Below are 14863 nucleotides of genomic sequence, written 5' to 3' on the forward strand. Positions count from 1 at the left end.
TATTCCCAGCCCTACCTTCACCACGGCCCCAGCTTCAGTCCCGGTTCTCCTGGAGCTCCAGTCCGAGCCGTGCGCCCTCCCGGCAGCCTGTGCGCGGACTGAAGGCTCTCCTCAGGAAGGCAGCAGCAGCTTCAGGCGCGTTTACGGTCCGCACCACCACAGGCCATATATCAGGCCTATAAAAGGCGAGCAGCCGCCCTGATGTAGGATTTTATTACGGTATTAAACGGACTCCAAAAAAAAGTGGTTGAAGTAGTTTTCGCTGTAAAAGAGAGAGGCAGAGCCGCGCGGAGCCGCTTTAATGACGCTCGTTAACAAAAATTACAGTTAATCTGCCAATAAAGCCGAGTCCTACCCAAGTCTACCCCGAGTCACCCAGGTGAATGAAAGAATACAGAGTTGATCTAATCTGGGGGTATTTAACACATTTTACACGTCCTAGAAGCGCACACAGCGCGTGCTACTCTGGAACAGCTTTAGTGGGCTCGCATTAGGAGACAGTAAAGGTCAGCTTGAAGCTGCTACTTCTCTAAATCTACCCAGCTGAGTCAAACGGACCAAACACGCGTAGAAGTGTCCTTCTATCAACTGCATCTGAATTCTACACACAGAGAATGTTTTCAGTCGTTTTTGCCACATCTTTGGTTTCATTTAGGTGTTTCCTGCATAATTTATAGTTCTGATAGCACCATTATATTAGCAGTGCATGCGCACTATACTCCAAGCCTCACTGCTGCTATACTGCTGCTCCAGTTTCCTCTGTAAGTGTAATAAGAAGCTATTTTAAAGCCACGTGCAGTTTATTTATACCACACATCTCATGTGACAGACACAGACTCAGTGTGCTCAAGAACAAGCAGACAGCATGCACGATTAAAGCTGAAATAAAAGCCTGGCATTATAACGAACTTTGATTAAAAATGTGCGTAAAAGGTGCGCCAAAGAGCCCTGGGTTGTAGAACAGCATTGCCATGTTCTAAAGTGTGTTTTTGTGTCTGAATGGTCCACATGTGGAGGACCAAAAGTGGGTTAATTTCTATAAAAACGGACTAAATGATAGTTGAAGCAAAAGCGAAACAACCATGTTTGGATAAACACGCCACTGCGCCGCTTATGCTTTAATAGCAGTTTATTTCTGAGGCATCCAAAATTTTTAACAATGAGCTTAAAAAAAGTGGATGAAAGAATACATGATTAAATCTTTATATATATATAAACATGACCAATATTGATGGCATAATAGCGCACTTGGATTAAAGAGCCCTCAGAAGTAGAGAAGCTCATTATTAGAGCATGTTACTGCTGTTAAAGTGTGTTTTTGTGTCTGAATGGTCCACATGTAGAGGACCAAAACTTATATAAAATCTGACTAAATTATATTTTAAACAAAAGTGAAACAGCTACGTTTGGGAAAAACACAATCTACTGCGATGATTGTGCTTTAATTGCAGTTTATTTTTGAGGCATCCACAATTTCTTACGTTGTGCTTAAAAAGAGGAGGAAGACAGAGTACGTGATTAAAGCTATATATATATATATATATATATTTAAAAAAAACATGACAAATATGGATGACATAATAGCGCACTTGGATTAAAATGTGCGTAAGAGGTGCATGGGAGAGCCTTCAGTAGTAGAGAAGCTCATTATTAGAGCATGTTACTGCTGTTAAAGTGTGTTTTTGTGGCTGAATGGTCCACATGTAGAGGACCAAAAGTAGAATAACATATAAAATCTGACTAAATGATATTTTAAACAAAAGTGAAACAGCTACGTTTGGGAAAAACACAATCTACTGCGATGCTTGTGCTTTGATTGCAGTTTATTTCTGAGGCATTCAAAATTTCTTACATTGTGTTTAAGAAGAGAATGACAGAGTAAGTGATTCAAGCTGAAAATATATATTTAAAAAGACAAAAATGCTTGACACCATAGCGCACTTTGATTAAAAGTGTGCGTAAAGGCGCACTAAAGAGCCCTCAGTAGTAGAGAAGCTCATTATTAGAGCACGTTACTGCTGTTAAAGCGTGTTTTTGTGGCTGAATGGTCCACATGTAGAGGACCAAAAGTAGATTAACTTGTATAAAATCTGACTAAATGATATTTTAAAGAAAGTGAAACAGCTACGTTTGGGAAAAACTGCTTCAGCTATGACAGCAGCACATTTTTAAGCATCCAAAATTTCCTTCAAAGCATTCAGAGTGAACTCTGGAGCAGCATGCAGAGGAAGAATGTTTCAAAAGCGTTTCATTCAGGAACATAAACGTCCTCAAACATACTCAGGGAGTCTCTTTTAATCTGTTAAGTTGTTTTTTTTCCGACCTGTGCAGCGGAGTGTGCAGCTCCGGCACATCTAGAAGCTTCTGAGTAATTAAAGTCAAAGGTGAGGCGTTGGCTGTCTCACATGGAGCCGTGAAGTGTTGGACTCGGACTAATCGTGTTTAAATGCAGACTCTCGGATTGATTTAAGCCTTCACTTTCAGCACGAGTGGATGTACTCTGAGTAATGCGTCTCGCGCGCTTCACACTGGATTGCTCGCGCATCTATTTTGATTAGCTCGGGCCCAAATAAATAAATAAAAACATAAAAATAATGGCGCCACTTATTTGTCAGCCATTGTCTCCGCTCTACATTTCATGCACACCGAGCAGACGAAACATAATTTAACGGATTTCTATAATTCCTCTCTGACAGACACGCAGCAGATATACGCACGAGCTGCTCATTTTGCATATTGCATATAAACAAGACAATTTATTCGGGAGGGGGTGATGAAGAGAGGGGGAGACTGGGAGAGAAGGGAGGGGGCTTGATTTACGCTCCATTGACGCTTTATCAGGCTCGAAGAAGAAAAAGTCCGGCCAATCAGTTTACGCACAAACCCCCGCGCACCGTGCGAGGCTGAAGGCTGTAGCACTTTGTTTCTGTGTGTGAGCAAGTTGTTTGGAAGAGAGAGAGAGAGAGAGAGAGAGGAAGAGAGAGAGGAGGGGAGGGGGCGAGCGAGCAGAGAGGACAGAGAGAGAAAGAGAAAGAGAAAAATCTCCTAATGTCTCTCCTCTTCTTCTTCTTGTCCGTTTCGTGATCTCGCGGCGCTGCGCAGATAATGTCCGAGAATGTCCATTTCTGGGACTTTGAGCAACTATTACGTGGACTCCATCATAAGTCACGAGAGCGATGAACTCTCTGGCACGGCTCGGTTTCCCAGCATGCAGTACTCGGGCTCGAGCCCCGCCGCGGTGGCGGGAGGGAGGCAGCCCGGCGGAGCGGCGCACGCGGAGCATCATCCCGAGTCTTATCCGTCCTGTAGCTTCCAGCCGAAACCTCCGGTCTTCTCCTCTTCATGGAGCCCGTTCAGCCCCCACCACGGCGTCTACCACCCTTACATCCCGGCGCAGCACGTGCCCTCCGCGGACTCTCGATACCTCCGCTCTTGGCTGGACTGCGCGCCCCGCGAGTCTGTCCCGGGTCAAAGCCAGTCGGGGCAGGTCAAACTGGAGCCGCAGCTCGCGCACCTCGGCGCAGAGATCCCCTCTAAACTGAGCGGACAGCACGAGACCTCCACGTACATCCTGGAGTCAACGTCCACGGCAGCGCGCGAGCTGAGCCACCATCCGGCCGCCATCCCGGGAGCTGGGTTCGACGAAAATAAGGAGATTAGTGAAGGGAGTGAGGACAAAGATGGCCTGGATCAAAGTAAGTGATTAAAGCAGGAAATAACAGGAGAGAAAGAGAGAGAGGGAGAGAGAGGGAGAGCTGGGAGTGGGAGATTGTAAACGCTTTTAATGCCGCCATAAAACAAGAACAAAGAGCCGAGAGCCAAAGAGCCCCACGCACCGTGGGCTCCAACTTTACCCTCACATTTATCCCGGGTCATTTAGGACCGGGTTACCGGGACAGCGCCAAAAACATCTAAATCAGGGAATTCTGTGAAGTTTCCTGAAAACAGCAGCTCGGTGCAGACAAATAAGAACTTCAGCCTTTAATGAATGTCAGAATCAGCCAGGGACAAAAATCTCTGCTCATATCTGACTAAGACGAGTTAAAATAACTTTAATGATCATTTATGTTTACTGGGATGAAGCTGTTATTTAAATTAGAATATTTAGCTTGTATAACCTGGAAATATCTCAACTAAAGAACCTGCCTCTATTCTAAAAATACAAATATTTGAGCACAGATGCTTCTGGCAGAAAAGACTATCTAAAGCCAATCAGAAGTAATTATTTCAAACTCCCAGCAGCACCCTGACTTTCATGAATCACTTTGACTTAAAATGGAGAACTGTGCTTTTGTTTTGGTAACTTCTTCTTGTTTTACGCACGGATGTGAAGGAGCGTGCGCACTGCTGTCCTGGGTATTGCGTTCTTAGGTTGTTAGAGCAGGTAGGGCTGGGTGATATGGACCAAAAAATCCCAGCTCAATCCACAATACATAACTCATTTTTCTTCGAAGAAGTAACAAAACAAAATCAGTTCTGGGTCAGATCTATGTGGGCCGAATGCCAAAATGTCACATATGGATCTTCTTATGATCTTCTTCAGCTTGTGTGTGAAAGACTACATCAAAATGAACAACAGGTCAATGAAAATGCTCCTTAAATAATTTAAATTGAAGAAAGTGATGATTCCCCATTCAGACTTAATGCTCCAAATGAATAATCTTCTTGTAAACAAGCATACTACTGTAACCTGTTCTTACTGTTAACTATTTTTTAACTCTGCATTAAGCCTGAAGTTTATTCTATTTATTAAAATCGATATCAAATAAACTATATGGATATAAATATCGTCTTAGCCCATATCTAATCAGAAAATCTCCTTATGTTTTATACTGGGTGTGTTGCCCAGCCCTAATGCCCACTGATGCTGAGAGAGAGGATTCTAAAAATACAGAATTAGAAACTCTTTCAGTCATTTTGACATTAATTTGAGAAATGTGCTTTTGTTTCGGTATCTTCTTCATTGTTTTACGCACGTAATTAGAGATTTCCCCGTAGGAAGAGACCCATTGGTTGGTTTTCTTGTCATTTCTTGTCCCTTTACGCATAAGGTCATCACACACCACTGGCTTGTATCTGCTCATCCTTGGTTTTGACACTCCCTCACAGTCGGTATCATCCAGACTGCTCCTTTAGGACAAACGGGATCAAACCATCTGAAAGTGCGCCTTGCGCATGTGTACGCACGTGCTCGTTACCTTGCTGCTGGAATTAAGAGCCATCTCCAGTCCAGGCTCCAGGGCTGCAGCATATGGCACTGGGCAAACTGGGTTATCTCCAATTGTTGACATGAAATGACGCGATGCTTTCCAAGAAACATTCAGCAGCCCTTCCCGTCAGAATCCGTCTCATAGTTGATTGGATAATTGGAAGTAAATTCTGCAGTCTTGTGTTCATCACTCAGAGACGTATAGTCGTGTGTTTTGGATTGGAGAGCACTTATTGTCATCTTTCTGCTCCCTCTTAAACATCACTCTTAGTGTAAACAGAATAATAAGGATAAATCGGTGTATTGATCACTCCCTCCATCCTTCAGACACCTCTCCTTCCCTCTCTCTCTGTCCATCAGCCTGTCTGCTTCTTTGAAATCATAAAAATCCTTCAGCAGCCTGATCGTCCATCACCGAGCAGCGGAGCGCATTAATTCTCACCGAGCAGAGGCCTCATAACTCAGTCTGCAGCCACGGCTCAGTCCGCTGCACTGGGCTCAAAGGCGCGCACATAATGGGCAGAAATTTCAACGATAACCCCACAGTGGCGCCCGACCCTACAACACCAAGATCATGCCAAAAGTTGTCTTCCCTTGATGTTTTCAAAGACGCACGAGTCGCCTTGCGCGTTTGTATGTGTCACTTTAGTTTACAGTAATATAAAGCTGAATTTTCTGAAGAGTTATCTCCCCTTATATTTAATATTTCACAGTTAAATTTATGTGCGTAAAACCACATGGAGACGACTTCTGCTGTTTTTCAGCTGGGTCACATTTAATGCCATGTGAATGAACATTCACCACAGTTTAGACCATGTCACTGCCTTTTATGATGCCCCTCCGCAAAATAGAGCCATCATTAACGCCAAAACCAACGCGCAATGTTAAATAGTTCCCATTCCGAGCCACAGAAGTAATTAAAAAAAAATCAAAACCGATAACAATACACATTTTAAAGATATCCCTCCGCCAGTTTTAACCACCAGAAAAACTACAGCCAACATGCACAGTGTTAAATAGTTCCCTTTCCGAGCCAACGACCTGATTGGGATTTAAAAAAAAAAAAAAACAGCAATAATGAAATGAAAAACAACTGTATAGATGATATTCCTCCGCCAATATTCACCCTCGCTTTAAGTAGTCCCCCAATACCCAAAGATCATTTAATAAAATCACCGCTTTGTCAGGATGCAAAGACACGTCAATCCTTCAACGCTCTGAAATTTCTTGTAAAATATTTTCTGTTCTTTGATCTTTTATCTCTGAAAATGTGAAATGTAATTGAAAAGACTGTGCGTAATTGTCGCTCCAAACGTGCTTTAATATTCAGATCTCCTCTGCTGTGATTGCTGAGAGTCTGAGAGAGGCTGTTTGATCCCTCTGCTCGCTCTGTGATAATAAAAATATTTTATATGTCATCTAATCGCGATAATGTTGATAAAGAGGCGCGTGGAGGGTTTGGCCAGCGGCGCGCGGGGCTGTTCTGTTTTTCTACCATCACTCTCACAACAACAACACTGCATCCATCACGGCCAGCAGACTTTAAACTCCTTCAGACATGTCTGATTTACTTTGGCTGGTATGGAAAATAATTCTGCGTTCTTAAACTCTTAGTGAGCGCGAGCTTTTTCCCATCTGATAAAGTAAGGTTGTCTTTTATAAAACATGTTATTTGGGGCCGTTTTACATGCGCGCGCTTTGGCCTTTTCAGCGGAGGGAATAACAAATAGGAAAGACATGCTCATACGCATACTTTACTCTTGCACACACAGCCCATTCTCCGTGTTACACACACACTGCCACCTTATTACAGCATGTGAGCACGCTATCCATCAGAGCAGAGCTGGTTAGGGGCTGGATGGAGCCCAGCAGCAGCCTGCAGCCTGAGTTATGACACCGAGCAGCAGTAACGCTGTGTGTCCCGGGCTGGCTCACTGCTGTCAGAGATGAAGGCTCCTCTCTTCTTCTCTCTGACCTCTTTCAGAGGTGTCAGCACTTTCTCTGTGGTTTGTGTGTGCTGCAGTGTTTCTCTGTGGCAGGTAGTGGGAGCTGCAGCCACCAGCAAGTGTTTCTATTGTTCACCAGGCGGCCATTTTGAACACCATGGCTGCAGAAATTAACATTTTTCTCCATGCAGTCCAAACATAAATGCTGACAGACAGTCGAAGGTTTCTAAAGTAGCAAACGACGCCCAAAGAGAAGGCCGGATTTAGACGGAGAGCTGGTTTGTGTAACCGCAGACTCTTTAAAGAGAAAATAAGAGTTTGAGCTCGGCCCTAAGGCTGGAAACATCAACACTGAAGCTTCAAACCTAAGGCTCACTTTTAGCCGGCAGAGTTTGGAGAGCAAACCTTTTCTTGTTGGAACAGCCTTCAGTAGAAAAGACTTTTTGGCTCTCTGACTTTGCAAGTGATAACTCTATTTCTCCTGGCTCCTTTAGAGATTAACCCAGCCTTCCTCAGTCGAGTACTCTCATAGTTGTCTGATTGTATTTTGTGACTGTTTTTGTTTCAAGAAATACTCGCCTTCCTGGTTTCAGTTCATTTATATCCATGCCTAACTTGTCAGTGTTTGGTCCTTCTCTACATTTTAATCCCACATGCTTACAGTGATGCAGTCTGCTATTTTGATGGTCCATCAGGATTTCCATGCAGTGACCTTTAAACAGCACTAGCCTCTGACTGGACCCTGATCTTGCAAAATTTTCAGCGTTCCTGGAGTATGATATGGCAGATATAAGAAATAAAGCAAATAGGGCTGTCAAAATTAACGCGTTAATGCGGATTAATCCATCATCATGATTAATCTGATTAAAAATTTTAATGCAATTCACCCATCTACAGCACAGATTGACTCAAAATCCCTGTAACGTCTCTGGCAATGCATTTTGGGCAGTTTGTCCTGGTAGTGTTATTGTCGAGCATGTCGCCGCACATGCGCAAATGGGCCGTTGATCTGGTAGTGACCAACCAACTTGATATGGAAGACACTAAACAGCACGTTGGCTCTCTCGATGGGAAATTTGAGTAAAAAAACCAAGACGGAACAGTTGCCCGACATAAAGTATTATGCAGAGTCTGCAGGAAGGAGTTTTCTTTTCACCAAAGCACTTCCAGCTTAAAACACCACATTAATGCGAAGCATACATTCGTCGGGATTCTGCTAGCACTTTGGCTAACGCCAAGCTTGCGACAAACCACCCTCATGGAACACCAAATTTAAAAGGGAGACTATGCATAAAAGTGAATATTTTTCTTCAAATTGATTTGTGTTGTTTCTAAATTTGACATTACTGGCTGCTTACCGGGTGCCAAACATGTCTGGCCCAGCTACATTTCTTGGTTTAAAACTTTGGCCCAGTTGAATTTGTAAATGAGGAGCCCTGGCATATATATTCCCTTCTTTCTTGAGTTTGCTTGCTTATGCAAAATGAAATGTGATTAATAAGGATTGAAAATGAATGATATTTAATCATGATTAATCTAAATTAATCCACAGCAACCCTGTGATTAAGCTGGTTAAAGATTTTAATCATTCGACAGCACTAATAGTAAATATAGAAAATGAACATGCAACCATGCAATTTTCCGTTTTTTTATTAACAGTGTTACTCTTAGCTTAAACAGGCTCACAGAATTCAACGAGTCAACTCCAAGGCTCTGTCTTTGATGGTTAAACAGCCTTTATTTACTAGGAAGCTCCCTTTTCACTGTTTTTTAGCTTATTCAAGCTGCTGGATCCTGATTGGTTTGAAGAATATAATTTCAATACGCTGCGTTAGTAACATCCTGAAAGACATTAAAGTCTTAATATCAAAGATAACTTTGAATTTTGTTCCATTTTCACTCGTCTTTCTTCAAAGTTCCATGTCCTTCCTGGTTTGGTGTCTCAGGATGACCGACTCTTCCACACTGACCAATCAGGATCCAACTTTCCTGAGTTTTCAACCACAACTTAAATTTATAAATTAAAAAAATGAGGCAGTTTGGATGGGAGATGGGACAAAACATGACAGAACACACATGGAGTCATTTCAGTTGAACTTAAAGCACATTGTTGACTTTTCCCGGCACTAATCTGTGACCTACTTTTTCTTCTCTACCTATAAATTGAGAACCAAGGATTTAGAAAGCATATCAGAGTTTTCTTGTCATTTTGGGGAATTTGAAACAAGAAATTACCCAATCATCAGTGCATGGGTCTTCTGTTTTTGTTTCAGAGGTGCCAAATACTCCCACATTCCTACAAAGATTAGAAATGGCTTTTCCATCAGCTTACCTAAAGCTCACTAAACACTGCAGAGTATCCGAGTTTCTACACTTATTCTGCACAAACGTAGTAGTTAGGATTTTTCATATTTTTGTCATTCTCAAAGAAAATGTTTTTTCCTGAAATTATGCTGTTCATGCAAAAAGTGCAAGGTTACGGTGACGTGAACAAAACTTAGGGTTATAATTGAATACGTAAATAGAAGTAATACTGGTAGAGTAATGCATATCTCCCCATCTCCCCCGTATAGAGTAATGTGTATCTCCCCATTTTTGATGCAGTGATCCTTTAGATCAGTGTTTCCTTGAACCCTCCCTTCATGTACCTAAGAAAAGCAGAGCCCCCCCCATGGCCCAAGAGAGAAGAGAAAGTGGCACACTGCCATTAAAAATCACCACAGACTTTAATATTTTCACTGATGAAACCCTCAAAATGCAGATGCATGCTTCTATTATCCAAAAACCTTTGTATATATTACTTAATAACTGATTTATCATGGTTTTAGTCAATATTTGCATATCTAGTTTTGGCAGCCTCAGTGCAGACAAAGCCTCGCCCCTGCCTAAGATCTTTAGGGAGGTCGTGTCTTTCTCATGGATAAAAGGTTGTCAACTGACATTTTTAGTTACAAAAATGAACACTGCAAGTAAGCTAGCAGCCAGCTGGTTTGATGTCAAACAGCAAAAACATACAAAAGTTAACATCTTTACATTCTGTGCATGCCCTTCACTGGTACAAATATGATGCATGTCATCTCCATAGCTTGTGGTGATATCCAAATGCAGATGACACCGTGACTTCTACTTTTCTTGGCATTAATGCTGTTTGACTTCCAGGTCAAATCTCAGCACGGAAGCTTTGGAGCGCATCCTCAGAACTCCAAGTCTAGTTTTGGTCTGACTGTAGTGCACACATGCAAAAGAAAATCAATCTCCAACCACATGATGTAGATGTGATAAAGCCAATATATGCTCCATTTGCATACAAAACAGATCTGTGCATTTATAATGGACCACATGGACCTCCACGTCCACTTGTCTCTGTGCACAGGTGAACGTCACAGATATGTTGTAGTGTTCTAACAACTCACACGATATTTAGAAATATCTCATCAAAAAGTTTCAGCAAACTTCCATTTTCCTGAGTATTCTTCTTTGTTGCATTTTGCTGCTCTGGCTTAATCTGTGGCTCACATTGCTCAACACTGCCCCTATGATTACTGGTGGTATTGCAATGTTTGATCTGTCTGCAGGCTTCAAGAAATATGCAGAAATATTGAAGAAAATAATCCATACTATGACGAGGAAGCGTGATCTGCATGTGAATGCATAAATGAACGTTGGGTATGACTTTAAAGAATCTGATATCTGTTTGGACTTTGCAGTTTTAGTCCTAACTGCATTCAAAAGTGCTGACTGAGTCAAGTACTAGATTTGCTGTCTTGGGTTCTTTCAGTCCCTTTTAGGGGGCGGTTTGATCCTCTTTCAGCTCAGACATGTTTGGCTAATGAAGCTGCCCTCTTCCTCATTGTCTTCATCTCCTTCCCTCAGAGCTCTTTGCTCCAGTTCCATTTATACACAAGGGGGAATTAATGTCCAACATTCCTGCATGAGTAAAAAGGCGTTATTGTTGTCTGAGTGGCATGTTTTCCACACTTTCTGACTTCTCACAGTCATATTTTGTTGTCTGGTTCACATAGCTGCAGAGATAATGTAATATGTTAGTAACTAAATGCTTCAAAGAGCCTTCACTCTGTGCGCTAACTCTTACAGCATGGTGGCATTCTTGGGAGGTTTTGCAATTTTTGATTATAAGGGGGAGTTTTTGTGCAGATGGATGATGTGTCATAAGTTTTTTAGACTTGTAGGTTGATGGCTTTTATGTGTTGCCAATACAGTGAGCTGGGTCCATCATAATAATCATTTTCTTCTTGTTTAAAGTCCCACTTTCAAACTACAATGAGGACATTGTGAAGGCTGAATTCTAAATCTGCAGTGTGGCTTGCAGGCAGAACATGGCGATGATCTGAACTTTTTGAATCCAGCCGTTTCTGCAGAAATTCTCCCTGAGAATCTGTGAGATGATGAATGATTGCAGCTTGGCACAGAAGAGCACGACAAATCTGGGCGTCGCCGTCTCCAGGTACACAAAATGGCCGCTGTGTGAGTAACATCAGTGGAATTTTACCTTTAAAAACATCACATCCAGTCAAAGGCGTACAGATTGTCTTTGTGTTACTGGAGCTGGGCGGCCATCCAGAATAAACTACAAGATTACACTTCAGTCTTTGTGCTGCTGCCGGCCCAGCCAGAAAGTTATTACCCCTGAAGTTTATTAAGTTATAATGCCGGGTGAACAACCCCATTAATTGGCGGGCTGCTGTTGGTGGCTGGGTGAGACAGGGTGTAAGGGTCGGGTGGGTGGGGGAGATAAAATACGACTGCAGGAAATGTAATAACGTGCCTTTGGGATATATGAGAGGTCAATTTCTGGAACTATTAGGGTGAAATTGCAAAGGGAGGGAGAAGGAGATGGGATGTGATATTAGTCTTGTAGCCTTTTTGGTCTCTGTTTCCATGCATGCAGCATTCATCACAGCACACACACACACGCATGCAGAGGCCTGCGATTGAACGCTCTGTGCTGCAGGGCCTGAGCTTTACGGGAATATCAATCTTTTCATCCACGTTGTTCCTGTCTGTGTCACATCAGACCATCGTGCTGCTCCTGCAGAGACGACCATGTAGCCCGAAGAGAAAACTCCAATTTAAGACAACACAACCTTTAACATGGCTCTGAAAACACACCCACACAGGCCTCAAATCATGTCATAGATGCTTTTGTGCAGAGGTTCAGCATCTTAAATGCATGCCAATTTTATTTGCAACTAATTTAAATTTTTACCATTTAGGATTTTGCAACTTTCCTGATGTTATGTCTGAATATGGTGCAGTTGCATGTGAAATTATTAGGGCTGTTAAAATTAATCCCAGTGATTAATTAAGCTCTATAATTAGTGCATTTGTTGTTGTTTTTTAGTCATGATTAATCTCATGCTTTGTCTCTCTCAACACACTTAAGCTAATCCATGTCAGTGTCTATGGAGAGAAGTTTTTGTCGTTTTATGCAATCAAACAAAAAATGGATTTAAAAAAATTATTTGCAAACAAAAAATGGATTTAAAATTAAAAAACAAACAAAACTTCAGGAAATGCAAATAAAATTTACTGTTTCATGAAAACAATTTTTTGATTTGTAAACAAAACATTATGTTTAAATGTATCTTATTTGTTATGCAGCATTTTTTAAAATTTTGGTGATAAGTTTTGTTTGCAAATGTTTTTAATGTTAAATCCACTATTTTCGTTTGCAAATCGTTTTTTTCTTTGCAAATAATTTTTTAAAATTTTAAATCCATTTTTCGATTATTGCATAAAAAGACAAAAGTGTCTCTTCATAAGCGTCTCCCTGCAGCCACAGAGAGGGAAAATAAATCCTCCACTGCTCCTGAATGTCTCATTTACCTTTAAAACCTCCCAGACAGACCAGGAATCATCTGGACCTTTTATTATCAAACATTTACACATTTATTTTCCCTTTTCAATCCATAACACATTCATTTTTCCGAGGTTAAAATGCTGTTATTGTTTTCATTGTACCTTAAAGCAAGAAGTGAACTACCCTCAGTTTAAGGCAGTAAATACAATCCAAAATCACACAAAAACAGCTTTGAAATTAAAATAGTGGAAGTTTAAAATGTGATTACAAAAAAGGATGGGATTAATTGCAATTAACTACAGAAAATCTTTGATTAATCACAATTAAAGATTGTATTTGGCCAGATTTTTTTATTTATTGTGACAAAGATGCTTAAAGTCTGAGATCTAATTGTAAGAAAAATGCTGCTATTCAACATCAGTGTGGTCAGCAGATGTTCATGAAAATGAGGTTTCAACTCTAGCAGAAGTTAATTTCCATCTTTAGAACAGGGGCCATCAAGTACATTTGAACAAGGGCCAGATTCAGTCTGGACAGAAACTGGGGGCCGGACTTTCAAATATACAAAAATTACATATATATTTTAGTCTAATTGAAATATTATTTTATTAGTATTTGTTTTTTCTTTCAAAATGCAGAACATTTTTGGTCATTACCAGTAAGATCTGTCTCTTATCTACAATACAACAGGCCACAAGGAGACAGGTCTGCTCACAGAATTGACTGGATCCCTGAAAATCCCACAGAATGGGCCCTCCACAATTGTGATTTACCACCAGTATTAACTCATTTTAACCCCTTTTTGCTTTTTAACCCAATATTAGCCATTCTTTAACCCATTTAAACCACTTTTCCCTGCTTGTTTTATTCCCTTTGTGCCACTCTTTTATCCGTATTTTGCCACTTTTCATCGATTTTTGCCACTTTTTAACCTTTTTTTAAATTAATTTTTTGAACCATTTTTGTCATTTGTAACTAATTTATGACACTTTTTGTCCCTTTTTCCCCTCTTTATCCAGTTTTTGCCACATTTGAACCTCTTTTCACAACTTTATTCTGTACATTTTTGCAGCACTTCTGCCAACCTTAACCCTAATTTTGAATACCTGCTAATTATGACAGTAAATTTCTGTAAAACAGATCAAATGTAAAGTCGTTGTAGTTATTTCAATATTAATTGCTTGTGGGATGAATTTAACTACTGCAGACATTTAAAGCCAAAGGATACTCTTAAAACCACAACATCTTCTTTTCCACCTTTTCTTAATTTAATGATCTTTCAGGGGCCGAACAGGAAGCTTTGGGGGGCCTGACATGGCCCCCGGGCCACCAGTTGATGATCAGTGTTTTAGAGGAAACACAGCTTACTATAATATAGATAGAATAAAATAAACAAACTCATATTAATGCCTCTATGTGACCTATCAGCTTATTAGATCCTCATGAATGTCTGTACGTACTTTCATCACGTAAAATCAGAGCTGTGGTGATTTCAGTTTCAACAGCCAAGATTCTGACTATGAAAAGCACTGACTTAGAAAACGGGATCCATTCTGGGGTAAAAACTAGGGCCTGTCTTTATTCATCAGATGAAATCAACAGAGATTTGGCACAGCTGTGTCCACTGGGGGCGCTGTTGTTGACACCAACCCAAAGGAGCTTTAAGGCATCTTTAAATGAGCGAGATGATCCTGGTGGGGCTCGGGACTCTGATTATGGCTGGCTACACTCAACATGATTTTCTATTCCAGTTTTAAAAACACGAGACAACAGACACGAGAACATTATAATCCTCTGAATGCAGACTATGATGGGGGGCCACATGCGGCCCTCTACCTCAGTCAGTGTGGCCCCAGTTTCAAATACTAATAAATGATCAAACTGAAG

General features: G+C 41.1%; 1 protein-coding gene across 1 annotated transcript in view; it reads left to right on the forward strand.

Moving 5' to 3' along the window:
- Nucleotides 1–3095: 3095 nt before the first annotated feature.
- Nucleotides 3096–14863, forward strand: part of hoxb9a (homeobox B9a) — a 28559-nt gene continuing 16791 nt past the window's right edge. The window contains exon 1 of the mRNA XM_041817212.1: nt 3096–3695. Within this exon, the coding sequence (XP_041673146.1) occupies nt 3116–3695 (580 nt within the window). The 5' untranslated portion in view covers nt 3096–3115. The remainder of the gene's footprint in view (nt 3696–14863) is intronic.

This window comes from Cheilinus undulatus, linkage group 21 (genome assembly GCF_018320785.1).
Source record: "Cheilinus undulatus linkage group 21, ASM1832078v1, whole genome shotgun sequence".
NCBI classification, from domain to species: Eukaryota; Metazoa; Chordata; class Actinopteri; order Labriformes; family Labridae; genus Cheilinus; species Cheilinus undulatus.